Source organism: Scyliorhinus canicula, chromosome 6 (genome assembly GCF_902713615.1).
Source record: "Scyliorhinus canicula chromosome 6, sScyCan1.1, whole genome shotgun sequence".
Classification (NCBI taxonomy): Eukaryota; Metazoa; Chordata; class Chondrichthyes; order Carcharhiniformes; family Scyliorhinidae; genus Scyliorhinus; species Scyliorhinus canicula.
The window spans coordinates 19,375,644-19,402,323 of NC_052151.1; the positions used below are offsets into that span (position 1 = coordinate 19,375,644).

The 26,680-nt window shown below is 47.6% G+C and overlaps 1 protein-coding gene across 1 annotated transcript in view; it reads left to right on the top strand.

Annotated features, from left to right (window-relative positions):
• The window catches only part of xdh (xanthine dehydrogenase), a 155,412-nt gene that overhangs the window by 10,313 nt on the left and 118,419 nt on the right, over window positions 1-26,680 (top strand). Inside the window, exons 2-3 of the mRNA XM_038799021.1 lie at window positions 21,262-21,343; window positions 25,830-25,887. Of these exons, the coding sequence (XP_038654949.1) occupies window positions 21,299-21,343; window positions 25,830-25,887 (103 nt within the window). The 5' untranslated portion in view covers window positions 21,262-21,298. The remainder of the gene's footprint in view (window positions 1-21,261; window positions 21,344-25,829; window positions 25,888-26,680) is intronic.

Below are 26,680 nucleotides of genomic sequence, written 5' to 3' on the forward strand. Positions count from 1 at the left end.
GGCACTCCCCCAGCACCCGGACACTTTGGCACTGCCAGCCTGGCGCCCTTGCACAGCCCACCTGGCACCTTGACACTGTCTACCTCGCACTGTCAGGATGCCCGGTTGGCACTGCCCGGGCTCCGGGTGCACTGGCAGGCTGTCAGTGCCAAGGTGCCAGAATGGCACTGCCATGGGTCGGAGCCTGAGGGTGGGCCTGAGAGGGCTGAGGGGGTTGCAGAAAGGTTGAGGAGATGAAGAGGTGTCCAGGTCCTGAAAGGGGGAGGGTTATAGAGATCGGGGCTCCCTGATCTGTGAGGAGTGGGCCTGCTCCTGCTGCTGATCTCTCCAGTGCTGGGGCCTCAACGGGGGGAGGGGGGGGGGGGGGGGGGGTACGCCCCGAGACCTCAGGCTAAGTGCTGTTAAATAGCGGGATCACTCTCAACACCGCTGCCGTCGGGAAACATCCTGTCAAACCCGCTCGGAACCGGACTTGGACATTTTCCCAGTGAATTGCGTCCATTATTTTTAGCTAATTTTATTGACGTTTGTGAAGAAATAACGGATAAATAAGCAGATGGTATGGGCTGCCACAATGTTTACAAAAAGTCTTCAGATTAATGTTAAAGGTGGAGACAGGGGCCAGATTGGATTGAAAGATTATCTCAAACCAGAAAGCAAATGGAAGGAATTAAGAAAAGTTTCTCAGATGATCTCCAAACATGGTCAGAGGCCTATGGGGAAACGTCAGCTCCAAGTTCCCCTTCAAGTCACACACCATTTTAACTGGAACATCTACCGCCATTCCTTCATTGTCACATGGTCCAAATCCTAGGATTGCCTCCTTAACGGCACCGTGGTAGTGCTGTATGGACCGCAGCAGTTCCAGAAGAATGTTCACGGTCTGCTTCACAAAGAAAACAAAGTATTGCCAATAAAGTCCTTGACCATGTTCCGCCTTCCAAATCTCTGTCTACCTTTTCCAGAGTTTTACTCCCTCTAACTGAGTTTCTTTCTTCACCACTGTACCAAAACCAAAATTACAAATACCATCCTATGATTAGGGTGGTGCAGTAGCACGCACAGTGGTTAGCACTGTCACTTCACAGCGCCAAGGTCCCAGATTCCTGGCTTGGGTCGCTGTCTGTGTGGAGTCTGCACGTTCTCCCTGAGTCTGCGAGGGTTTCCTCCGGGTGCTCCAGTTTCCTCCCATAAGTCCCGAAAGATGTGCTGTTAGGTGAATTGGACATTCCGAATTCTCCCTCTGTGTACCCGCACAGGCGCCGGAATGTGGCAACTAGGGGCTTTTCACAGTAACTTCGTTGCAGTATTAATGTAAGCCTACATGTGACACTAATAAAGATTACTATTATTATTGTAATGGACTTTGGTGTCCTCGTGCATCAGTCGCTGAAAGTAATCACGCAGGTAAAGCAGGCAGCAAAGAAAGCAAATGGGGTGCGATTCTCCGCACTCCCGATGGTGCGGAGAATAGCGTGGCTCGTAAAATTTTACGGCCACGCTGTTCCGACGCCCTCCCGCTATTCTCCCCCCCCCCCACGCCCGACTCCCGATACGAATCGCTGCCGCCATTTTTTTATGGCCGGCAGCAATTCTCAGCTGTTCGATGGGCCGAGTTCCCAGCCCTTTACGGCTTTTTTTTACGAACGGCAAACACACCTGGTCTGGCCGTTTGTAAAAATGGCCGTAAACTCTCGATCTTTAAAACCATGGCACCGATTGGCACGGCAGTACCACGGCCGTGCCAAGGGTGCCATGGGCCCGATGCCCGCGCACTCTTTGTCCCTCCGCCGCCCCGCTGTGTCACTTCGCGGGGCGGCTGAGGGGCATCCCGGCCCGCGCATGCGCGGGTTTTGCGCAAATGCGCGATGACGTCATCCGCGTATGCGCGGGTTGGAGTCTTCCAATCCGCGCATGCGCGGCTGACGTCATATGACGCGTCAGCCGGCGCTAACTCTGGCAAGCGGGCTTAACAAAATTCGTTAAGCCCGCGATGCCGGAGTTTACGGCGGCGGCATGCTAGCCCCGACCGGGGACCAGAATCGGTTCCCGGTCGGGAAGGGGGGGGCTGGCGTCAAACCCGCCCGGATTTGACGCCAGCCTTACGATTTCTCTCCATATGGGAGAATCGCGCCCATGGTACTTTGGCCTTCATAGAGAGAGGATCTGAGTATAGTAATAAGGATGTTTTACCTCAATTGCAAAGGGCATTGGTGATGCCACACCTGGACTTGGATTTGTTTATTGTCATGTGTACCGAGGTACAGTGAAAAGTATTTTTCTGCGTGCAGCTCAACAGATCATTTAGTGCATGAAAACACAAGGTATGCAATGTAAATACATAGACACCGGCATGGGTGAAGCATACAGGAGTGTAGTATTAATCAGATCAGTCCATAAGAGGGTCATTTAAGAGTCTCGTAACAGCGGGGAAAAAGCTGTTTTTGAATTTGTGCGTGTTCTCAGACTTCTGAATCTCTTGCCTGATGGAAGAAGTTGGAAGAGTGAGTAAGCCGGGTGGGAGGGGTCTTTGATTATGTTGCCCGCTTTCCCTAGGCAGGGGGAGGTGTAGACAGAGTCAATGGATGGAAGGCAGGTTTGTGTGATGGACTGGGCTCTCTGAAGTTTCTTGCGGTGCTGGGCCGAGCAGTTGCCATACCAGGCTGTGATGCAGCCAGATAGATGGCGGGATTCTCCGCCCCGCCGTGCCACATTTCTGCCCCGTCCCTCCGGAGGGATTCTCCGTTAGGCCGGCCGGTCAATGGGGTTCCCCATTGTGGGGCGGTCCCACGCTATCAGGCTGCCGGCAAAACAGAGGATCACACCGGTGGAGAATCCCGTCCAGGATGCTTTCTATGGTGCTTCTGTAAAAATTGGTAAGAGTTAAATGAAATGAAAATCGCTCATTGTCACGAGTAGGCTTCAATGAAGTTACTGTGAAAAGCCCCTAGTCGCCACATTCCGGCGCCTGTTTGGAGAGGCTGGTACGGGACATGTGGACATGCCGAATTTCCTTAGTTTCCTGAGGAAGTAAAGGCGCTGTTGTGCTTTCTTGTGTTGTAGCGTCGATGTGGGTGAATCAAGACAAATTTTTGGTGATGTGCACACCTAGGAATTTGAAGCTGTCAACCATCTCCACCTCGGCCCCGTTGATGCTGACAGGGGTGTGTACAGTACTTTGCTTCCTGAAGTCAATGACCAGCTCTTTAGTTTTGCTGGCATTGAAGGAGAGATTGTTGTTGTTACACCACTCCACTAGGTTCTCCCTCCTATATTCTGACTCATCGTTGTTTGAGATCAGTCCCAATTCGGTCATGTCGTCAGCAAACTTGTAAATGGAGTTGGAGACAAATTTTGCCATGCGGTCATGTGTGTACAGGGAGTAGAGTAGGGGGCTAAGTACGCAGCCTTGTGGGGCCCCAGTATTGAGGACTATTGTGGAGGAAGTGTTGTTGTTTATCCTTACTGATTGTGGTCTGTGGGTCAGAAAGTCGAGGATCCAGTTGCAGAGTGAGGAGCCAAGTCCCAGCTTTTGGAGCTTTGATATGAGCTTGGCTGGGATTATGGTGTTGAAGGCGGAGCTGTAATCAATAAATAGGAGTCTGATGCAGGAGTCCTGGTTGTCGAGATCCTCCAGGGATGAGTGCAGGGTGTATTGGAGTATTTGCGGAGTTTTGTGTCCTTATCTGAGGAAGGATGTTCTTGCTATGGAGGGAGTGCAGCGAAGGTTTACCAGGCTGATTCCTGGGATGGCGGGACTGTCATATGAGGAGAGACTAAATCAGTTATGATTGTATTTATTGGAGTTTAGAAGAGTGAGACGGGATGTCATGGCAATTTATAAAATTCTAGCAGGATTAGACAGGGTAGATTCAGAAAGAATGTTCCCGATGGTGGGGGAGTCCAGAAGGGGTCATAGTTTGAGGATATGGGATAAATATTTTAGGACTGAGGTGAGGAGAAATGCCTTCACACAGAGAATCTGGGGAATTCACCACAGCAGAAAGTAGTTGAGGACAAAACATTGTGTCATTTCAAGACGGAATTAGATATCGCTCTTGGGGCTAAAGGGATCAAGGGATATGGGGAGAAGGCGGGACGGGGCATTGACCTTGATGTTCAGCCATGATCATAATGAATGGCGGAGCAGTCTCAAAGGGCCGAATGGCCTCCTCCTGCTTCTATTTTCTATGCTTCTATATTTCTGTGCAACCTTTCCTTCTCATCCTTGTCTGCTTGCCTGCAGCCTATGAGACAATTGACCACACCATCCACCTCCAAGATTTCTCCACTGTCGACCAACTGGATGCTGCTGTTGCCTGGCTCCAGCCATACCTACCTAATCTCTTCCCTCTGCTGAGCAGTTGCCTCGGGGTATCCTGAGAATCTGTCCTTGGCCCACTCCTATTTCTCATCTACAGGATCCCACTCACTAGCACCACCTGAAATCATTGCGTGGCTTTCACATGGGTGGTGGCGAGGCCCACATCCCATCAACGTACATATAAAAAAAGTACTGGAAGGTTACATGGAAGGGATTAGACGAAGAGGCCTAGGAGGAGGCCCATGTGCTGCACATACATAATCAGCATGGGCCAGTTGGGCTGTTTATGTATTAATTTGCCCTCTGCCAGCCCGTCAGATAGCAACAGCCCTCACCAGCTTCAGCAGCTTAGGTTGAACTTAAGGAAATGGGGAAGTGAAGGTTCAGAGGGAGGTCGAACCTTGTTACGTCCCTGGCGAGGGGTGTGGCAAACTGGGGAAATGAGATACCACCGAAGATAATCTCATTTTTTGATTCCCAGAAGATTTTCTACCCGTGTTTCCATTCTCGCTGAAGGCGGGTATGGAACGCAAAATCATCCCTCTGTTTCCTGTCACTCAGGCAATTTCCTATCCAAGTGGCCACTTCCCTTTCATTCCAAGAACTAGAGGTTTACTCACAAGTCCAGCACTGTTGAACTTAAGGAAATGGGAAAGTGAAGGTTCAGAGGGAGGTCGATTAGAATATAAAGCATATGGAAACTGCCACAGCCAATCCCAAACCTTTTGAAGTAGAATCTGTCATGATATGCAGACATGCAGATAATGAACACAGAGAAGGACAGACAGGCAGCTAATGAACACAGAGAACAGGACATGACCAATGAGCAGGCAGGGCACTCAGGGGTGGTATCTCACTATAAAAGGCACGAGGCACCCACACTCTGCCTCTTTCTACTGATGAACATCTACAGAGTGAGTCAGGGTGTATGTACAGTATCACACCTCCAGCACGTGGCTAAGAGCTAGTCTGGTTCAGTCAGACAGAGTAACCACACTTAGGTTAGCGGAGAGTCGAACTCATAGCTAACTTTGCTACTGGTTCAATAAACCAGGTTGAACTAACTTCAAGGTCTGGAGTTTTATTTGGTTAAAGCTACATCCAGTTGCAACCTGTGTTATCCCAGAGTACATAACACATCACTTATCAGTTAATATTCTCCACTCTGAATTTTCCCTAAGGTTCCCTGCCAATTTAGATTGAACCCTCCCCAACAGCACTGGCACATTAGATGGTGCAGGCTTTGCTTCTGCGCAGTATGGATTTGAAAGATTTATCTGTGGGGCTATGTGTTTCAGTAGCTTCAGTGATCTTTGACCAACGTGACAATGAATATGGACGAAACTCAATGCTGTGACTCAGCATTGCTGGAGTTGACCGAGGAATCATTGGACCCCCCCCCCCCCCCCCCCGAGGCAAAATGTTTGTTAATTATTGAAAACAGCAAAACCAAAGTGCTTTTTGGAATAAGCTAAATACTGCCGGTGCTGGAATCTGTAACAAGAACGGAGAATATTGGGAAAACTCATCAGGCCTGGCAGCATGTGTAGGGAGAGAGAAAGAGAGGAAACCCCGTTGACAACTGCGCGACCGGAATATCCCGCTGGCGGGCCACCTCCTCCACCGAAAACCGCGCAGATATTGGTCGGTAAATCCTGGCCAGAGTTAACGTGTAGAGTCCGTTTGACTCTTCATCCGAACTAAGGAGATGGAGAAATGTGTTGGATATTAAACTGTAGCTAGGAGAGATCGCAACAATATGTAGCAACTTCAAGTAACATGAGACAGGTGTGGGAGGGAGGGGGTGGGGGTGGGGGGGGGGGGGAGGAGGAAGGTAAAGTTGTTGCATTGAGACAATAAGTGCATGTGATTTGTCTTTTAAAGGGGTTTAAAGATGGAGGAGAATAGTCTAAAGTCGTTGGACTCAATGTTGAGTCCTGAGGGCTGTACCGTGCCTCATCGGCGAATGAGATGCTGCTCCTCCAATGGAGCATTGCAGCAGGCCAATGGTGGACATGTGGGCGTGAGAGCAAAGTGCTGAGTTACAATGACAAGTGACAGGAAGGTTGGGGAGACAGACTGTAGGAAAGATAGTGTGAGTGAGAGCAGATCATAGTAATTGTATTAGTGTAGAAATTAATAGTAGATGAGTACAGATTATATGTTAATTATCAACTGTGTATTAATTAGAAGTAAGTGTTGAATCCAAATTAGAAAAAATACATTGATATCTTTGTTCAAGAGAAAAGCTAGTTGTGGTCTTTGTGAACGCTACGCCAACCATTCTCGGATTAGAACCACAAAGAACACCACACCTTCAAGATTTTGTAAACCTCAGTTGAACCTCCTCTCAACCTTCAACCTTCTCTTCTCGAAGGAAAACAGACCTAACTTCTCCAATTTACCCAACTAAGTGAAGTCCCCTTGGAACCCTGCTTGTAATATTTACCTCTGCCTATCTAATGTCTACACATCTTTCTTAAAGCTTTGTGCCCAGAACTGGGTACAGTATTCCAGTTGAAGCCAAATCATAAATATCGCATCATAACTTCCTTGCCTTTCTACTGTCTGAGGATTGTACTGTGCAGGGCAGCGCGTCCCTGAAATCTTCAGTCGAGTGTCAATGGATTAGAGGCAAGAAGGGCGCGTCCACTGTCTTACAGCACCCACTGCTGTAAATCAGGGGAGCCTAATGTTCCTGCCACTTTCAAACCAGGGACAATGTAGATTTGTCAGGTAAGTGGTTCAGAATTGGGGCGGACAAGTTCAAATGAGTGAAGGAGGGTAGGGGATGGAATGGTGATGGGCTAGGGGGAGGGGGGGCAGTGACAGGGCTGGCAGTATGGTGGGAATTCAACTAGTCATGGGCAGTTGTGGGGGTAGGGCTTTGGCCTGTCAGCAGGAGGTGGGAGGGTTGGCCTGTGGGGGGTGTGAGTGGTGGGGATAGGGGGAGTTTGGCCAGTTGGGATGGTTGAGGAGATCAGTAGTGGGATGAGAGGGTGCCAGCAAGACCAGGGCTGGAGGTCCACCAGTCAAGGACCATGTAGTATGGGGGAGGGGGGGATGAGGGGGGAGTCAGCCTGTCGGGGGATATTGGTGGTTGGTCATTCAGGGGCTGGCGGCTGAAAGCCAATTGGGGCAGAGTCACACATTCGGGAGAAGGCGTTGGGGCAGTCAAGTAGGGGATCAGGTAGGGTTGGGTGGGGCCTGATGGTAGTTGGGGGCTAAGGTGGAGTCCCATGGGGGTGTAGTTAGGGTGGAGTCGAGTGTGGAAGACAGTCCATGGTTCGAAGGGTGTGTGTGGTTGGGGTACAGGCGAGTGCCCTGGGGGTTCGGGTGCTGGGAGACGTCCCATGGTGGGTTAGTGTGGGTTTCTACAATATTTAACCAGAAACCAGAAGTGGCACGGTAGCACTGTGGTTACCTTCACAGTGCCAGGGACCCGGGTTCGATTCCCGGATTGGGTCACTGTTTGTCTGGAGTCTGCGCGTTCTCCCATGTCTGCATGTGTTTCCTCCGGGTGCTCCGGTTTCCTCCCACAAGTCTCAAAATAAGTGCATGAAAAATGAAAATCGCTTATCGTCACGAGTAGGCTTCAACTGAAGTTACTGTGATAAGCTCCTAGTCGCCACATTCCGGCGCCTGTCCGGGGAGGCTGAACCATGCTGCTGGCCTGCTTGGTCTGCTTTAAAAGCCAGCGATTTAGCCCAGTGAGCTAAACTAGTTAGGTGAATTAGTTAAACATGTTAGGTGAATTGGGCATTCTCCCTCAGTCTACCCGAACAGGGGCCGGAATGTGGCGACTACGGGATTTGCTCAGTAACATCATTATGTCGTTGCTGTCAGCCTACTTGTGACAATAATAAAGATTATTATTCAAACATTTTCTGGGGAACTATTGCTGTATGACAGTCAGGACCATCTGAGGTTTGCGACTTAACTCACATTATTAGTCCGTTCCCAATGCAGGGCATTGGAAGTTTGCACCTCTGGCAATTGCCGTGAAATCCTTAGCTGGGAGCACCCAGGTGGGGAGATATCCCAGTGCATCTTTGGGGTGTCCCCAGGTATGACACCCTGGAGTTTGGATGTTATGGCCCTTGGTGTACCCAGGAACAGAAGTTCAGCAATTGGTTCATTTTCCAAGGGGAGGTAGGAGGAGGCATCGAAGAATTGGTGCTCTGCCTGCGCAAGAAAGGGGTTCTTCAGTCAACAGTAACCATTATCAGCAGCTTTGGGAATAATGTGAGGATTGAATTTGAAAAAAATGGAGTCATGAAATTTCTGAGGGAGATTGATTAGAATCAAAGGCACAGGGAAACTGCCAATCCAGACATTTCAAAATAAAATCTCTCATTTCCTTCCCCATTTCTGATTTAAGGGAACAAATTAATAGCGAAAACCAAGTTGAATTTTCGGAAAAATTATCCTGCACTGAGAACACTTAGCGAATAACTGTTGCATTGTGTGCCTGCATGCCGTTGTATGAAGGTGCTCGGCAGTGATATGTGACTGGATAATGGAACTGCCCGTGGCAGGATGTATAGAGTCACATGGAATTACTCGCAGAGAGAACACTCTGGAAGCAGCCTGCATGGAGAAGTAGCACCATACATGATAATGACTGGGATTAGAAAATAATTAATGGATACTAAAGAGCTCATGGCCAGGATTCTCCAACCCCTCCCCCCACCCAGCCGCCGGGTCAGGGAGGCGCGAATCCTGCCCCACCGCCGTGACATTGGCTGCTCTATTCTCCGGCACCGTTTTTCGGGCATCGGCAGGATTCCCACCACACCGGTCGGGGACTGTTGACAGCGCCCGCCCCTGGCAATTCTCTGGGCCCCGATGAGCCGAGCAGCCGTCCAGTTTTGGCCAGTCCTGCCGGCGTGAATTACTCACCTCACACATGGCGGGACTTGGCAGGTAGGTGTGTGGGGGCGGCGTTGCTCATTCTGGTGAGTGTGCTTTACACTCAATTGGCTCTGTTTTATTCCTTAGCTCTAGAGTCGCCAGGTATCCTTATGATACCACCACGAGGTTCAAGTTCAAGTTCAGATCAATGACTCAATACACCAGTTAGTAAGGTTCAATCAAACACGTTTATTATTTACACAATAAATCGATACTCATGCAACTAATGCTAGCGGACTAAACTATTCCTACCACTATAATCCAATACTTATATTCGATAAGGGAACCCACTGGATCAGGGAACAATGGCCTCTTGTTCTGTTCTAAGACTGCAGGCTTCCCAGTTGGTACAGGCTAAGGGGTCAGGAGTGTCTATGCTCGTAGCGTGTGTTGGTTGGACACTTACTTGTCGGTGTAGCTGTTGGCCAGGCCTCTCCTTCTCACGGTCAAGTTCTTAGAGAGCTGCTGCAAAGGCGTTCTGCTGGGAGGGCCGGCTAAGAGAGCGAACTAAACTTGGGACCTGACTTTTATAGGTCCCAGGGGCTACGCGCCCTTTTGGGCGGACCCCGATCCTACTGTCAATCGATTGGGTCTCATCCCAATCGATTGGTACGAATCCCCCAATACTGAGGCTGTCCCTCGATCGCAGGGCGGTTCTTCCTAACTGGTTTGTTTCCTTTTGTTTCAGACCCCGTTGGCGCCAGGAAGTCTGACCTGCCATAGAATGTCCCAATTGTAGCTAATCGTTGTATCCATTGTTCTCGGGGATCGCTTCATTAATATGCAAACTGCTGGTTTCAGTGTTGTCTGCTTTCTTTGCAGCCAGAATACACATGAACTTCTGCAAACTGCTGTCTCTTTATAATTGTCCAGTTTTCCCTGCAACCTTTGCGTTCTTCCATTTTGTGTGGGGAAGTGGCCAACCCAGGTGGCTACACTGGTCCTCGGCGGGATCAGACCCCGGGGGGGGGGCCACGGTGTCCTGGCCCGTGATCGGGGCCTACCGATCCGCAGGCGGGCTTGTTCCAGGGGTGACTTCTTTCCTCCGTGCCTGGCCCCTGCAGGCTTCGCCATATTGCCCGGGGGCTGTCGCGGAGAAGAGAACACCCGTGCATGCGCGGAAATACGCCAGCCAGTCTGCGTATGCGCAGAAATACGCCGACCGTTCCGCGCATGTGCAAACTCGCGCCGGCCCTTCAGCACCGGCTGGAGCAACGCCAACCACTTTGGTGTCCACCTCGTCCCCGAAAATACGGAGAATTCCTCACTTTCAGGGGCTGTTGATGCCGGAGTGGTTGGCGCCGGTTTTCCCGTCGGCGTGGGGACTTAGTTCCCAGAAAGGAGAATCCCGGCAAATGTTTACGTGAATTCATCTCAATATCTCAGCATTGAAACACTCAAACAAACCCATAACACACCAATAGCTAACCTCTGACTAGGTGGCATGTGGCATTGTGCAAATAATCTATAAATTGTTATCACCCAATATTAAAGAATAGCTGATTTTTTTTTTTGAATGCGTGTCCCAGAAACAGGTGAGTAAATTCACTTGGGAAAGGTTGTTGCAGGCTTTGCTTCTCTACTGATTGCTTTAGAATGGTTTGATCTGGGGGCCCTGTGTTTCTATAACTTTAGTGTTTATTGAATAATCGATCAGGACTTTGCTTGAAAGTCAATGCTGCATCTCAGTATTGCTTGAACAGGAAGAATGAACGTGATAGAGGTGTTATTGGACCCTGGTGCAAAATCAATTCATCCATGTGTATTTATTAATGTCTAAACAAGTCCAAAGGATGATTTTCAGTCACTTGCGCACGTGCCAAAAGATATTTCTTAGAAATCAAGAGGTCATGCCCCTGCGTGCAGCACTGTGTGAATTCCAATCTTGTCAGCTCTGCAGGAAATGCTGGTCCTCTTATCACAACACAGGGACTAATAACCCTGAGAAGCGAAAGTGATCAGTAACGGTGACTCCAGAATGAATTGCATGGAGAGGTTAAAGAAGCCAGGTTTACAGTCCTGAAACAAAATTGTGACTTTGAGGTGAGCAAACAAGAGATTTCAACATTCTGGGCAGCGTCATAAACTTAAAAACTAAAAGATTTCCTCTGGAGGGAATGGGACATCTGGGCCAGAATTCTTGGGCCGTTGCGATTCACTTTTCCAGCCGTGGCTTTCCCCATGGTGTGGGATAGCTGCAATGGGAAATCTCGACGACAAGCGGCGGGGGTATAGAATCCCGGCACTCGCGAATGACGTGCTGCCAAATAACACGCGGCTGGAGTACCAGAAAATCCAGCCCTGGTCTCCCATTATCCAATAGGATTCTAACCTGGTCAAGTGATGTTTGCAAAGCCGAGTTCAATAGAGGATCAAAGGATAGGGAGCAAAGGCAGGGATCCGGACTCGAGGTAGATATCTATGCTGATCTAAATGAATACCAGAGCAGGCTTAAGGTGTTCAATGGCTTACAGTGATTTCGATAATTCTCCGACACAACCGATCAGGGAGTGTTCAGTGTGGAATGGTTCAAGGGAGATTTTCAACTCATCCCAAAGATTTAAGGCAATTCGGCAAGTGAAATTGTTCATTACAGTATGCCCGAAAGGGAAGTTAATAATTTACCCGGCTTCTTTAGTACACCAGCTATTCTGGGGAGTTTTACAAATGGGTTTCAAGGCGAAGGAAGACTGAACTGTGGGAGGGCTGTTTACATAGACTTGTCACTTTGTAACAGAGAAGGAGACCATTTGGCCCATCGTATTCATGCCGTATTTAGCAATGGTGACCGGAGACCAGTCCAGAAAGATAGATTTTGAGTCCTGGACATAAAAGGAATCAGAGACATTAGGGAGGGAGTTTCGCATAGTAAGGATTAGGTGCCATTTAGCTCACTCAGCTAAATTGCTGGCTTCTAAAGCAGACCAAGCAGGCCAGCAGCAGGGTTTGATTCCCGTACCAGCCTCCCCGGACAGGCGCCGGAATGTGGCGACTAGGGGCTTCTCACGGTAACTTCATTGAAGCCTACTCGTGACAATAAGCGATTTTCATTTCATTTCATTTTAGGGACTGGTTTAGCTCACTGGGCTAAATCGCTGGCTTTTAAAGCAGACCAAGCAGGCCAGCAGCATGGTTCAATTCCTGTACCAGGCGCCGGAATGTGGCGACTAGGGGCTTTTCACGGTAACTTCATTGAAGCCTACTCGTGACAATAAGCGATTTTCATTTCATTTCTGAGAACTGAGCATTTCTGGTGGGGCAAAGCGAGGGAGATATGCATGTGAAGGCAGAGTGGAGAACGCAGAAGGAAATAAGTGTAAGCCTGGAAGAGTTCAGCAGAGCAAGGTCATGGATAAACCTACATTTTAAGTTAAGGATTTAAAATGTGGATCAGTACAGGGACTGCTGGAACTGGGTGAAAATCAAGTGAGACAGGGAGCGCGATTGAACAGAAACATTTCTAAGTGTCATTTTGGGCGTGAATGGTGGGGTGTTTCTCAACGGCCGCATTGGCGAGATCGTGGCCTTTATTTAACAGCACTTAGTGCTGGAAATGAACCCCCACGAGCTTCTCGCCATTATTGGCTGTCTTGTCGCCTGATTTGCCAGACACACACCCCAGCGTCTCGCCGTTAACAAGAGGGAGTGGCTTTTAAATGCTCCCTCATCACTAACTCAGTCAACACACAAGCATGGCAGCGCACAGACCTGATCCTGGTTCAGCAGGGGCTGGTATAGCACAGTGGGCTAAATAGCTGGCTTGTAAAGCAGACCAAGGCAGGCCAGCAACGCTTGCAGAAAAATACTTTTCACTGTACTTTGGTACACGAGACAATAAAACAAATCCAATCCAATCCAGGGTAAAACAAATTACTGCGGATGCTGGAATCTGAAACCCAAAGAGGAAATGCTGGAAAATCTCGGCGGGTCTGGCAGCATCTGTAGGGAGAGAAAAGAGCTAACGTTTCGAGTTCAAATGACCCTTTGTCAAAGCTCAAAGGCACAGAAAGTCATCCGTCACAGTTTACCCTCTGATGTTAGTTTTTCTGCTGTTTGGCCTTTCACACCTTTTGTTCGCTCTGGGGACTGTCGTTAGCACTTTTCCCCCTTGGTTTCTGTGACCATTAGCTCATATTTTCTCTTGGTTTCTGTGGCTATGATTCATCTTGCATTCCCTCACCCCACAGTATAAATATTTCCCACTTTCTCTGTCTTTTAGTTTTGACAAAGGGTCACCTGGACTCGAAGTGTTAGCTCTTTTCTCACCTTACAGATGCTGCCAGGCCGGCTGAGACTTTCCAGAATTTTCTTTTTGGTTTTGTTATCCAACAGGGACAGGGAGGTGGCTTATCCAATGGTGTAGCACATTGATAGCTATCCAGTTAGACCCTCGTTGCCAGTTTTATAAGACCATGAAGGCGTCCACACCAAGTAGTTCAAAGAACCTTCATAGAATTTACAGTGCAGACGGAGGCCATTCGGCCCATCGAATCTGCACCGGCTCTTGGAAAGAGCACCCTACCCAAGCCCACACCCCCACCCTATCCCCGTAACCCAGTAACCCCACCCAACACTAAGGGCAATTTTGGACACGAAGGGCAATTTATCACGGCCAATTCACCTAATCTGCACATATTTGGACTGTGGGAGGAAACCGGAGCACCCGGAGGAAACCCACGCAGACACGGGGAGAACGTGCAGACTCCGCACAGACAGTGACCCAAGCCGGAAATCGAACCTGAGACCCTGGAGCTGTGAAGCAATTGTGCTTACCACCATGCTACTGTGCTGCCTTAAACTTGGTTTATTTACAATAACTATTATATTTAGAGGTCCTCCACCCCCTAATTCTCATATTCCACAAGGTTCACGGGGAAGTTAATTGTTCCTACTCTGCAAGGTATTTGCAGGTTATAACTGCAGGGTTAAATAGTAATATTGTAGTAAAAGATCCACATGAAAATCTCAGTGCAATTGGGTCCCATATTAAGTTTGAAAACAACATACTCCAGTCCCAAACGAGCATCTCCAAACTAAACAAAGTGTTGAGGTCGAAGGTAAGAACGACACATGTAGCCAGACAGATGGGATACAACTAGATTTATTCTACTACTCCACAATACAATACTCTCTCACTCTCCACCCACCCCTCAGGGTCTTCTTCTCCAACCTGCTCCCAGGCCAGGGTTTATATCCTGTGCGGGAACCCCCCAATTCTGAGGAAGCTCCACCCCCTGTACACCCAAAGAGTTTGTATTCCAGGGTATAGGGATTTTAAAAGCAGGTTCAAGCCCCTTGGGGAGGGGGGGGGGGGGGTGAAACACAAAGCCAATTACTCCGGTATGTTGGGGGAGAGCTTGCTAAGCTTGACCAGGTCAATCAAGTTAATAATTATATATTGTCACAAGTAGGCTTCAATGAAGTTACTGTGAAAAGCCCCTAGTTGCCACATTCCGTCGCCTGTTCGGGGAGGCCAGTATGGGAATTGAACCCGCGCTGCTGGCATCGTTCTGCATTGCAAGTCAGCTGTTTAGCCCACTATGCTAAACCAGCCCCGAGTTAAGTTAAAGATGTGGTGGTAGAGAACAGTGGGAAGTAGTTAAAGAAACAGTTCAAAAAGTTCAACAACAGTACATTTCATTGATTAACAAAAGTTCAGCGAGAAAGATTAATCCATTGCTTGTGAAGGATATCAAGGATAGTTTGAGATTAAAAGAAGAGGTTTATAATGTGGCAAAGACTGGAAGTAGCCTGAGGATTCAGAATGCTTCAGAAACCAGCAAAGGGCTGGCAAGACTATGATAAAAAGGGGGGTGGGGAAATAGAAAATTAGAATAAACTACGGAGGAACATAAAATAGATCATAAAAGCTTTATAAGTAAATAAAATTGGACTACTTGCAAAGTGGGGGGGGGGGGGGATCTTCCATTCAACCACATTGACAACGTCAGTGGGAAATCCCACGGGATCAAGGGAACAAGAAACTCGGCGGCGAGATCTCGTTCTGAAATTTTCCCCATCCCTCGCCAGTGACACAACGTTCCCGCCCATAAAGGCAGGACTGCGTTTAATTATGTTTAAATAAATTTATATGTATTCCAAGGTAAGCCCCCCTCATGCCGGCGAGGTTTACAACAACTATTGACAAAAAGCAAGGTATAAATTGCATTGAAGAGAAAATGCTGGAAAATCTCAACAGATCTGGTTGCATCTGTAGGGAGAGAAAAGTGCTAACGTTTTGAGTCCAGACAAAGGGTCACCTGGACTCGAAACGTTAGCTCTTTTCAGACAAAGGGTCATCTGGATTCGAAACGTTAGTTCTTTTCTCTCCCCACAGATGCTGCCAGACCTGCTGAGGTTTTCCAGCATTTTCTCTTTGGTTTCAGATTCCAGCATCCGCAGTAATTTGCATTTATCCATTGTAAATTGTATTCTTCTGTTTGAAGCAAAACTCATGTGAGACATCTCAGTTAGGCTGGGTTCTATATAAGAGAGAGGCGTTAAGCACACACTCAGTAAGCTCTGCGCACATTCACCTGAGGAAGGAGCAGTGCTCCGAAAGCTAGTGTTTGAAACAAACCTGTTGGACTTTAACCTGGAATTGCTGAATGACAGTTATCTGTCAATCGTCTGAAGCCTGATTAGTAGCAAAGGTGTAATTTTCATTCTTCTGTTTGAAGCTTAACTAGTCTGAATTATTTCAGGTTAGCTGGGTTCTATGTAAAGAGAGAGGCATAAAATGCACACTCAGTAAGAATTGCGCACGTGAAGGAGAGACAGCCTGAGTGAGTGAGAGAGCCCGAGTGAGGGTTGAAATTTGGTAATTTGGAGCAGTGTGGTAATTCGGTGCAGAGTGGGAGGATAGTGCAGAGTGGCTTTTTCCCTTTCATTTTTATTTCATTCTTCTGGCTTTGTAACTGGTAATCTGCAGGGAGAGATCCAGAGAGCATCCCGGGAAGGTAAGTGATTTTAATACTGTATTAATTTATGTGGGGGAAAAAACTGAAGTGACATCTCAGTAAAGCTGTGACCTGATTGGCTGGTAGGGAATCTGTTAAATTTGAAAAAAAAAATATAACATTGAAAATCTTAATTAAAGAATTAACTAGGTAGAGGAGGAACTAAACCTGAGGGCAGAGATTAGCATTTAGCATTTAATTTTACAGTAAAAATTGAGCATCAGGGCCATATAGTTAATTGTAACTTAATCTAATAACAATTTAAGTATTTATTTTGAATGAATTAACTGGTGGATAAATGTCACTCAGCAGGATGCAATGCTCTAACTGTGAGATGTGGGAGATCCGGGACGCTTCCAGCGTTCCGGTCGACTTTGTCTGCAGGAAGTGGAATCAATGGAAGCTCCTCACAGACCGCGTGGTTTGGTTGGAGCAGCAGTTGGATACACTTAGGAGCAGGCAGGCATCGGAAAGCGTCATAGATAGTAGTCATAGAGACGTTGTCACACCAAGGTGCAGGCAGACAGATAGGTAACTGCTAGAAACGGCAGGCAGTCAGTGCAGGAATCTTCTGTGGCTAACCCCCTCTCCAACAGGTATACTATTTTGGATACTGTTGAGAGGGATAGCACCACAACTGGCTCTGTTGCTCAGCAGGGGAGGGCAAAGTGCAGGAGAGTGATAGTTATAGGGGACTCTATAGTAAGGGGCACAGATAGGCGCTTCTGTGGACATGAAAGAGACTCCAGGATAGTATGTTGCCATTCCTGGTGCCAGGGTCAAAGATGTCTCTGAACGAACACAGGACATCCTGAAAGGGGAGGGTGAACATCCAGAGGGCTGTTAGTAAATAGGTACTAACAACACAGGCAGGAAGAGTGCTGATGTCCTGCATCAAAAGCGGTTCAGGGAGTTAGGCAGTAACTCTTGGGTTGCAATCTCAGGATTACTCACTGCGCCATGTGCCAGTGAGGCTAGGAATAGGAGGATGGTGCAGCTAAACACGCGGCTAAACTGGTGGTGTAGGAGGGAGGGTTTCATATTTCTCAACCATTGGGATCTCTTCCGTGGCAGAGGAACTGAAGAGTTACTTTGCACCAGTCTTTGCCGGGAAGACACCAGTGGGATACCAGAGCTCCAGGAGAATCAGGGAGCAGAGGTGAGTGTAGTGGGCATCACTAAGAAGGTTCTAGGGAAACTGAAAGGTCTGAAGGTGGATAAGTCACCTGGACTGGATGGACTACACCCCAGGGTTCTAAAAGAGATAGCTGAGGAAATTGTGGAGGCATTGGTGGTGATCTTTCGGGAATCACTGGAGGCAGGAAGGGTCCCAGAGGACTGGAAGGTGGCTAATGTAACACCACTGTTTAAGAAGGGAGGGAGGCAGAAGACGGAAAATTATAGGCCAGTTAGCCTGACATTGGTAAGATTTTAGAGTCTGTTATTAAAGATGAGATCACGGAGTACTTGAAAGTGTATGATGAAATAGGACTGAGTCAGCACGGCTCTGTCAATGGGAGTTCATGTCTGCCAAATCTGTTAGAGTTCTTTGAGGAGGTAACAAGGAAGTTCGACAAAGGAGAACCAGAAGATGTGATTTATTTAGATTTCCAGGAGACCTTTGCCACATAGGAGACTGTTAAATAAGTTAAGAGCCCATGGTGTTAATGGCAAGATCCTGGCATGGATAGAGGATTGACTGAATGGCAGAAGGCAGAGAGTGTGGATAAACGGGTCTTTTTCAGGATGGCAACCGTTGATAGCGGTGTGCCACAGGAGTCGGTGCTGGGACCACAACTTTTCACAATATACATTAATGATCTGGAAGAAGGAACTGAAGGCACTGTTGCTAAGTTTGCCGATGATACAAAGGTCTGTAGAGGTCTATTGAGGAAGCAGGCGGGCTACAGAAGGACTTGGACAGGCTAGGAGAGTGGGCAATGAAGTGGCAGGTGGAATCCAATGCGGAGAAGTGTCAGGTTGTGCACTTTGAAAGGAGTCCTTGTTCACGATTCTCTTAAGGTTAACGTGCAGGTTCAGTCATCAGTTAGGAAGGCAAATGCAATGTTCGCATTCAGGTCGAGAGGGCTGGAATACGAGTCTAGGGATGTACTTCTGAGGCTGTATAAGGCTCTGAGCAGACGCAATTTGGAGTATTGTGAGCAGCTTTGGGCCCCGTATCTAAGGAAGGATGTGCTGGCCTTGGAAAGAGTCCAGAGGACGTTCACAAGAATGATCTCTGGAATGAAGAGCTTGAAACTTCCAGGATACTGCGAGGCCTGGATAGAGTAGACGTGGAGAGAATGTTTCCACGTGTAGGAAAAACTAGAACCAGAGGACCCCTCAGACTCAAGGGAAGATCCTTTGAAACAGAGATGAGGAGGAATTTCTTCAGCCAGAGGTTGGTGAATCTCTGAAACTCTTTGCTGCAGAAGGTTGAGGAGGCCAAATCATTGAGTGTGTTTAAGGCAGAGATCGATAGGTTCTTGATTAATAAGGGAATCAGGGGTTATGGGGAGAAGGCAGGAGAATGGGGATGAGAAAACTGTCAGCCATGATTGAATGGCAGAGCAGACTTGAGCTGAGAGGCCTAATTCTGGTATTATGTCTTATGGTCAAGGGGAACACGCAGGTTGCAATGGTAAGTATGGTCCCCAGATGAGAGAGACATGCCTTGGCACTGCTCCCGGCAATGCCAACTGAGCAGTGCCATCCTGGCAGTGTCAAACAAGCAGTGCCACCTTGGGTTGCCCTGGTGGCTTGTGGGGGGGGGGGGGGGGGGGGGGGGGGGGGAGGAGGGGAGGGTTTGCCCCAATGAAATAAAAGATTATTATTAGATAATTATTATTGTGTGGGGGGAGGTATTGCCCAATGCTTGTTGGGATAATTGCCCCAGACCCTTGTGGGGTGTAGTGGTTAGCACTGTTGCTTCACCGCGCCAGGATCCCAGGTTCGATTCCCGGCTTGGGTCACTGTCTGTGCAGAGTCTGTGCGTTCTCCCTGTGTCTGCATGGGTTCCCTCCGGGTGCTCCGGTTTTCTCCCACAGGTCCCGAAAGACATACTGTTAGGTGAATTGGACATTCGGAATTCTCCCTCAGTGTAACCGAACAGGTGCCGGAGTGTGGCGACTAGGGGATTTTCACAGTAACCTCATTGCAGTGTTAATGTAAGTCTATTGGTGACAATAAAGAATATTATTAGATGTTAATTTACCCTCAAACATCAGCCCTCAATCTTGATTCTTCAGTTCCAATGGGATGTTGTTTGGATGGGTTTAACTCTGAGGTGAGGAAAATAGAGAGTTTGGAACTGGGTAAATTTTAATAACTTGTAGCGAGCTCTTACTATAGTTAACTGTAGATTTAATTGATTTTATGTTGTGTGTTTTACTGTGTAATAAAGTTGCATTTTGCACAAAATCATCACAAAAGAGTCTGGGACCTTCTTCACTGGTCTTCACAGCCTCCTCCCATTCCAACTTCCAGTCACTTCTATCCCATCTCCCTGATCAGCAAAACACATCAACCACATTCTTTGCTTTTATGCATTTTCTGATCATAAAAAAAATCAATTTTCCCATTATTTTTCCATGTCCTAACTCTCCTGTTGTTTGTTCTCTCTGCAAAGAATTATCTTTTTTAACTGCTTTCCTTGATTCAGATTTGTATTGTTCATTCTCTGATAACACACTCGAGGATGTGTGATACATGGAAAGGGGTGAAACGTTATCTCTCACCCCTGTGCTTGAAGATCTACAATTGGTTCCCGGTCGAGCAAAACCTCAATTTTTAAAATTGTCATCTGTGACGAATGCAGGATTTTAGATATATTGGATTTATAATCATTTGGCAATTTAAGGGTTAACAGCCTTGGTTATCGTGTGTTTGACTACAGCAGCCATGGTTTTAAAAGAACCTTGTTTTGCAAGACCAGAAAGCTTTTAGGACCTAGATGTGAAATTGACCATTGTAAAAGCCGGGGCTATTGCACAGTTGTTTGTTCAGGGGGAGTCCCTGGGGAGTTACTGTGTTTTCAGCCTGGAGAGATGATGTCATTGCCGGGTGGAGCTAAGGTATTCAGACATTTTGAGAAAGGGTTTGAGTTGAGTTCTGATCTGGCTACCCTTCAGACCACAAGTAAAGTCTTTTGCTCTTGCAGTAGGGTAGTTAAGAAAATAAGCGAACGGTATTTAAAGCCGTGCAGACTTGACTGAGGACAAGCGCGATACTGAAACAAACCGGTTGTAACAGCTTTTTGAAGATATCCAGCCAGAATCTGCAGGGGTTCTAACAGGAGCCAAATCTGTTCTAGAAAGCAATAGTGTGTCATTGGGGTGTAGGTTGGATTGAGAGCTGCATGTCTTTTTTTCTTGTTGTTTAATTGGGAATAGAGATGGTGATTAAAGGTATTTGATTTACTGTATTTAGTATTATTGTTTAAGGGACATTTGTAAGCTATTTTCAGGTGTTAGGTTAAAGATTTGAACACTGTATTAACAATAAAGTTTTGTTTTGAAATACCATATCCCTATTTTCTTTGTGCAATAACTCCTGGAGTGAAGTCTTTTTAATAAAATATAATATCAGGGTCTGGTATGGAATTGTAATACATACTTGCTTTCAAATCCCTACATGGCCTCACCCATCCTGACCTCTATCATCTCCTCCAGCCTCACAGCCCTCAGATAGATCTACATTTATTCAATTGGGGCCTATTGGGCTGTCACAATTTTAATCTCTCTAACATTGTCACTGGTGCCTTCAATTTCCTGGGCACAAAGCCACAGAATCTCCTGCCTAAAGTTCTCTGCCTCTTTATTTCTCTCCTTCCTCCTTTGAGATACTTCTGACAACTAATTTGTAGAAGCTTAAGCTTTTGGTCATCTGTTTGAATGTCCACTCAACTTCAAACTTTGTTCCATAATGCTTCATTGAAGTGCTGTGGGGTGTTTAGCGGGTCAAAGGTGTTATGTAAATACTAGTTTTTTGTGGTAGTTATGCTCACAATTCCGGCGGGCTGCACTGGATGTTGTCTAACCGCTTTTTGGTCTTATTTTCTAACAGCTCAGAGATTGAGAGCGGTGTTGAGGGAAGCTCCACAATGGAGGGAAGTGATGAGCTCCTTTTCTTTGTCAATGGACACAAGGTATGAGCCAGGGTGACTATCCTGCAGCAAACATGGTCCTACATTGGCTTCTCCTCCAGCAATGCCTTTATTTTAAAATTCTCATCCTTGCCTTCAAATCCCTCAATGTCCTCACCACACTCCCCCCCCCCCCCCCCCCTCCCCCACCATGTCTGTAATGTCCTTCACCCCCACAACCCTCAGAGGTATCTGCGCTCCATTAACTTTGGCCTCTTAACATTGGAACATAGGAACATGGGAGCAGGAGTAGGCCATTCGGCCCATCGAGCCTTCTTCGTCATTCAATGTATTAAATTCATTTGTGGGGCCTGCGTATCGCTGGCTAGGCCTGCATTTATTGCCCATCCCTTATTGCCCTTGAGAAGGTGGTGGTGAGCTGTGTTCCCAAACTGCTCCACCCACAGCAATGTTAGGGAGAGACTTCCAGGAGTTCAACCCAGCGTAAGGGAACGGTGATATAGTTCCAAGTCAGGATGGTGTGTGAACTTGCAGGCGGTGTTGCCATGTGTTTGCTGCCCTTGTCCTTCTATGTGGTAGAGTTTACTGGTTTGGAAGGTGGTGTTGATGAGTAACTTGCTGCGGGGCCGTTTATCACAATGCCAGTTTCCTCCACTATCGTTTGATGTCATTGGTATCCAGAAATCTAGCAGTTTCTGTCTTGCACATGCTCAATGACTGAGCTTCCACAGCCCTTTGAAGTCAGGAATTCTGCTTCGCCACCCTCTGCGTGAAGGCATTTTGCCTCACATCAGTCGTAAATAGCCTACCCCTTATTCTGGGACTGTATCCCCTGATGCTAGACTCACCAGCCCAGGGGAATCATCCTATCTATATCTACCCTTTCTGCATGAATACTGTAAGTTGCAATGAGGTCACTTCTCATTCTTTCAAACTGTAGAGAACACTGGCTCAGTTTCCTCAATCTCCCCTCATAGGACAATCCCACTATCTCAGGGATTAGTTTGGTCAACCTCCATTGCATCCCTTCTATCGCAAGTAAACCCTTCCTTAGTTAAGGAGAACAAAACTATACACAATCCTCCAGGTCTGCTCTCACCAAGGCTCTTTCCAATTGCAGCAAGATATCTTTAACCCTCTACTCAAATCCCTTTGCGATGGAGGCCAACATAACATTTGCCTTCCTACATCCTTGCTGTTAGCTTTTAGTGACGCCTAAACATCAACGCTTTCCAATCTACCACCATTTAATAAATCCTCTATGTTTCTGTTTCCTCTACCAAAGTGGATGACTTTACACGTATTCACACTATATTCCATTCTGTCATGTTCTTGCCCACTCACTTAGCCTGTCCAAATCCCATTGAAGCCTCCTTGCATCATCCTCACAAATTACATTCCCACCTTGTTTTGTGTCATCAGCAAATTTTGGAAATATTCCATTTGGTTCCCATTTTCAAATTGATGTAGGTTGTGGGCCCAGCATTGTTCCCTGTGGTACCCCACTAGTGACCGCCAGCCATGCTGAGCATGATCTGTTCATTCCTATTCTCGATTGTCTGTCCGTTAACCAATTTTCAATCCAAACCACGACATTACCCCCAATCCCATGTGCTCTAACTTTGTTTATTAACCACATGTGTGGGATCTTACCAAAAGTCTTCTGAAAATTCCGACTACATGCCCATCCCTGATGTTAGCTGCTCCATCATTGCCCGCAGCCATGCCCTCAGCTGAAGAGGCCCAAATCTCTGGAATTCGCTCCTTCAACTGTATTGCCCCCCCTACCTCTTTTCCTTCTTTGAGGTGCGCCATGTGTGAAACCGGGAGTTTTGGGAGTGAGGGAGTTTTAAGGGTTAATTTCTCTCTAAAGCCCAGTTTGTTTTCCTTTAATTTAACAGTTAACTAAAAATTCCTGCAGCATTAGCTACGAGGTACAGTGCAGCAACTCACCAAGGCTGCTTTTTTCCTTATTCTTTCAAGGATGCGGGCTTCATTGGCAACACCAACATTTTCTGCCTATCTCTAATGCCGTCCCGGCTGAGGTTATTCATGAAGGCCCCGCCTTGTCGACCTTGCCATTCGCCTGAGCTGTGGTGATCCTCGGGTTGAATCACCATCAGTCAGCTCTCCTAGTTTTGCTCCCAAGCTGAACACCATCCTGACCTGGAAATATGTCACCATATCTTCTTCATTCTCACTGGATTAGAGTCCCAGAACTCCCTACCTGACACTGTGGGAGCACCTTCATCACATGGACTGCAACATTTCAAGAACTAAGCTCATCTCCATCATCAACGGCACCTCAGGATGTATGACAAATGGCAGCCTCCCTGGCCCATTTTCTGACTTGCACCTTTGATGTACCATCAATTGAACGCGAGATGAGTTGCTGTACAAAAGTATGGCTTTAATCAGCTAGATGTTAGCCCTGCGGTCGATTACAGTAAATGGACGACCACCGGGAGTACTGGGTATTTATACCCCGCCCTGGAGGCGGGTTAACTCAGCCTCTCTGGGCAGCACGGTGGCGCAGTGGTTAGCATTGCTGCCTACGGCGCTGAGGACCCGGGTTCGAATGCCGGCCCTGGTTCACTGTCCGTGTGGAGTTTGCACATTCTCCCCGTGTCTGCGTGGGTTTCACCCCCACAACCCAAAGATATGCAGGATAGGTAGATTGGCCACGCTAAATTGCCCCTTAATTGGAAAAAATAATTGGGTACTCTAAATTTATTTTTAAAAACTCAGCCTCTCAACCAATCGGGGAGCTGTCACATGACTGGTCTCAACCAATCGGTTGAGAGGCACATGACCGACCAGGGCCAATGGTAAGCCGGTGTTCTGCACCAATGGCAGGCAGCTATGCTAATCATACCACCACAACCTTGTTGATGGAGAAGTTTTGGGGAGTCAGGAACTGAGTGCCTGTCCACAGGATACACAGCCTCGAGCCTGCTCCAGAAGCCATGGCATTGATGTGGCAGGTCCAGTTGAGTTTCTGGTCAATGAAGACTCCCAAGATGTTGATAGTGCGGGATTCAGTGATAATAATGCCATTGAATGTCAAGGGGAGCTGGCAGGAATCTCTTATATTGGAGATGATCGGGCAGCACGGTGGCGCAGTGGGTTAGCACTGCAGTCTCACGGCGCCGAGGTTCCAGGTTCGATCCCGGCTCTGGGTCACTGTCCGTGTGGAGTTTACACATTCTCCCCATGTTTGCGTGGGTTTCGCCCCCACTGCCCAAAGATGTGCAGTGTAGGTGGATTGAACACGTTAAATTGCCCCTTAATTGGAAAAAATGAAATGAAATGAAAAATGAATTGGGTACGCTAAATTTATATTTAAAAAAATATTGGAGATGATCAAAGTCTGGCACTTTTATTGTGCAAATCTTACTTCCAATTGGAAGTGTAGGGAGCACAATCAGCTAGACGGTAGGAAGATGGTTTTAAAGGGATTTTTAAACATGGGGGATTTAAAACTTGAGAAGAAGTTAGTTCTTCACACTTGTGTCACATGTGGAGGCAACGAACGCATTCAAAACCCAGGCACTTTCCTCCATTAAAAAAGCATGTCATGAAAATATTCAAGCAGTTATTTTTAATTTGTCCTTGAGATGGGGCCACCACTGGCAAGGTGAGTATTTACTTCCCGCTTCCCAGTTGATGATGGTGAGCTGTATCCTTAAATGGCTGTAGTCCTTATGGTGGAGGGACTCCCCGACTGCTGTTAGGTATATTTAGAGCTGCACCGTGGCACAGTGGTTAGCACTGCTGTCTCCCAGCGCCAGGGACCCGGGTAAATTCAGACCTCGCATGACTGTGTGGAGTTTGCACTTTCTCCCCGTGTCTGCGTGGGTTTCCTCTGCTTTCCTCCCACAGTCCAAAGATGTGCAGGTTGGATGGATTGGCCATGCTAAATTGCCCCTTGGTGTCCAAAGATGTGCAGGTTAAGTGCAGCTATGGGGATAAGGCAGGGGAGTGGACCTAGGTAGGGTGGTCTTTCAGAGGGTCGGCGCAGAGCCGATGGGCTGAAAGGCCTCCTTCTGCACTGTAGGGTTTCTATGACTCTATAAGGTATAAGGTGATCCAAGCGATCATGGGGGGGCAACACCAAAGGTCCAAGTCAGGTGGTGGAGGCCACTGGTTTGGGGATGCTTCAGGGTTGATGGTGGTGGGTCCTCGAATCGCTCTAGCCCCTGGTCATGTTTCCAATTTGCTCTTCGCTTGGGCATTGTAGGAAGTTTAATCCATGACAGAATTATATATCTTTGGAGCCCAGTGTGCTCTGCGACTGAAACAAACAAGGTTGGGGTGGGGAAAGCTGCCGAAACTGAAGGAGCTGTGACCCCTGCACCCAAACGGAGCTGCTGCCACTTTGACTAGTTGGCTCGCAGCCTGATCTCCCTGAAATGGTGAATGGGCCACACAGTCATGAACGAAGGGACTAAAGGAGAAACGTCTAACCTCTCAAAACAAGCTGGCCGGTGGCTGAACTTCCTTTCTGTTTTTGTTTCCTTGACTACAGGTTGTGGAGAAAAACGTTGATCCTGAATTGAACCTTCTCACCTACCTGAGAAAACAATGTATCCATGAGAGGTGACCCTGAGTTTGGATAAGTGATGACCCCCCCCTTCCCCCCCCCCCCCCCCCCCCCCCCCCCCCCACACACACACACACACACACACACACCGGTGTTTGATTTTGGGGAGGAAGGAAGGGATTTGATCCTTGTGACAAATCCCAAATCTGATTCAGGGCAGGGATGAAATTTTCAAGCGGTGTAGGGTGAAAACAATGGGAAAATCCCATTGACATCGGGAGGACTGGAAATGGTGGCCACCTCAGCCGTTACAAAACACACCGTGGGGGGGGGGGGGGGAGTTGCGAAAATCCCACCCTGGAAATTCCTGTTCCTTGTGCATGTCAAGTCCTTGAAATTTAAGTTAAATACATCAAATCTGTTCCCTTAAATGTCTTACCTCACAAAGCAAGGCCGTCACTTTTGTTTAACTTGGCTTTTAAAACGATCATATCTGGAGAAACTGGGTCATCAATCTTCTTCCCATTCTGTGCTGATCAAGATGCCTCTTGACTCCAATTGTAGCAGCTGATTAAACCAGCCAGCAGTGTTTCACAAGATGGGGTAGTAAGCAGAGATATTTTACTAATTGAGGCAAGTAAAGTAAGGTAAAGTTACCACCATCCTAAATGACCAGAGGCTGCTTTACCCTTTTAACCTGAGGATCACCACAGCTCAGGCGAGGGGCCAGGTTAAGAAGGCTGGCCTTCATGAATAATAATGTAGTGCTGTGTTCAGCAGCCTGTGGGCCATGGGGCTCATCTGGTTCTGAGTGCGGCCCACGAGACACCTGGTTG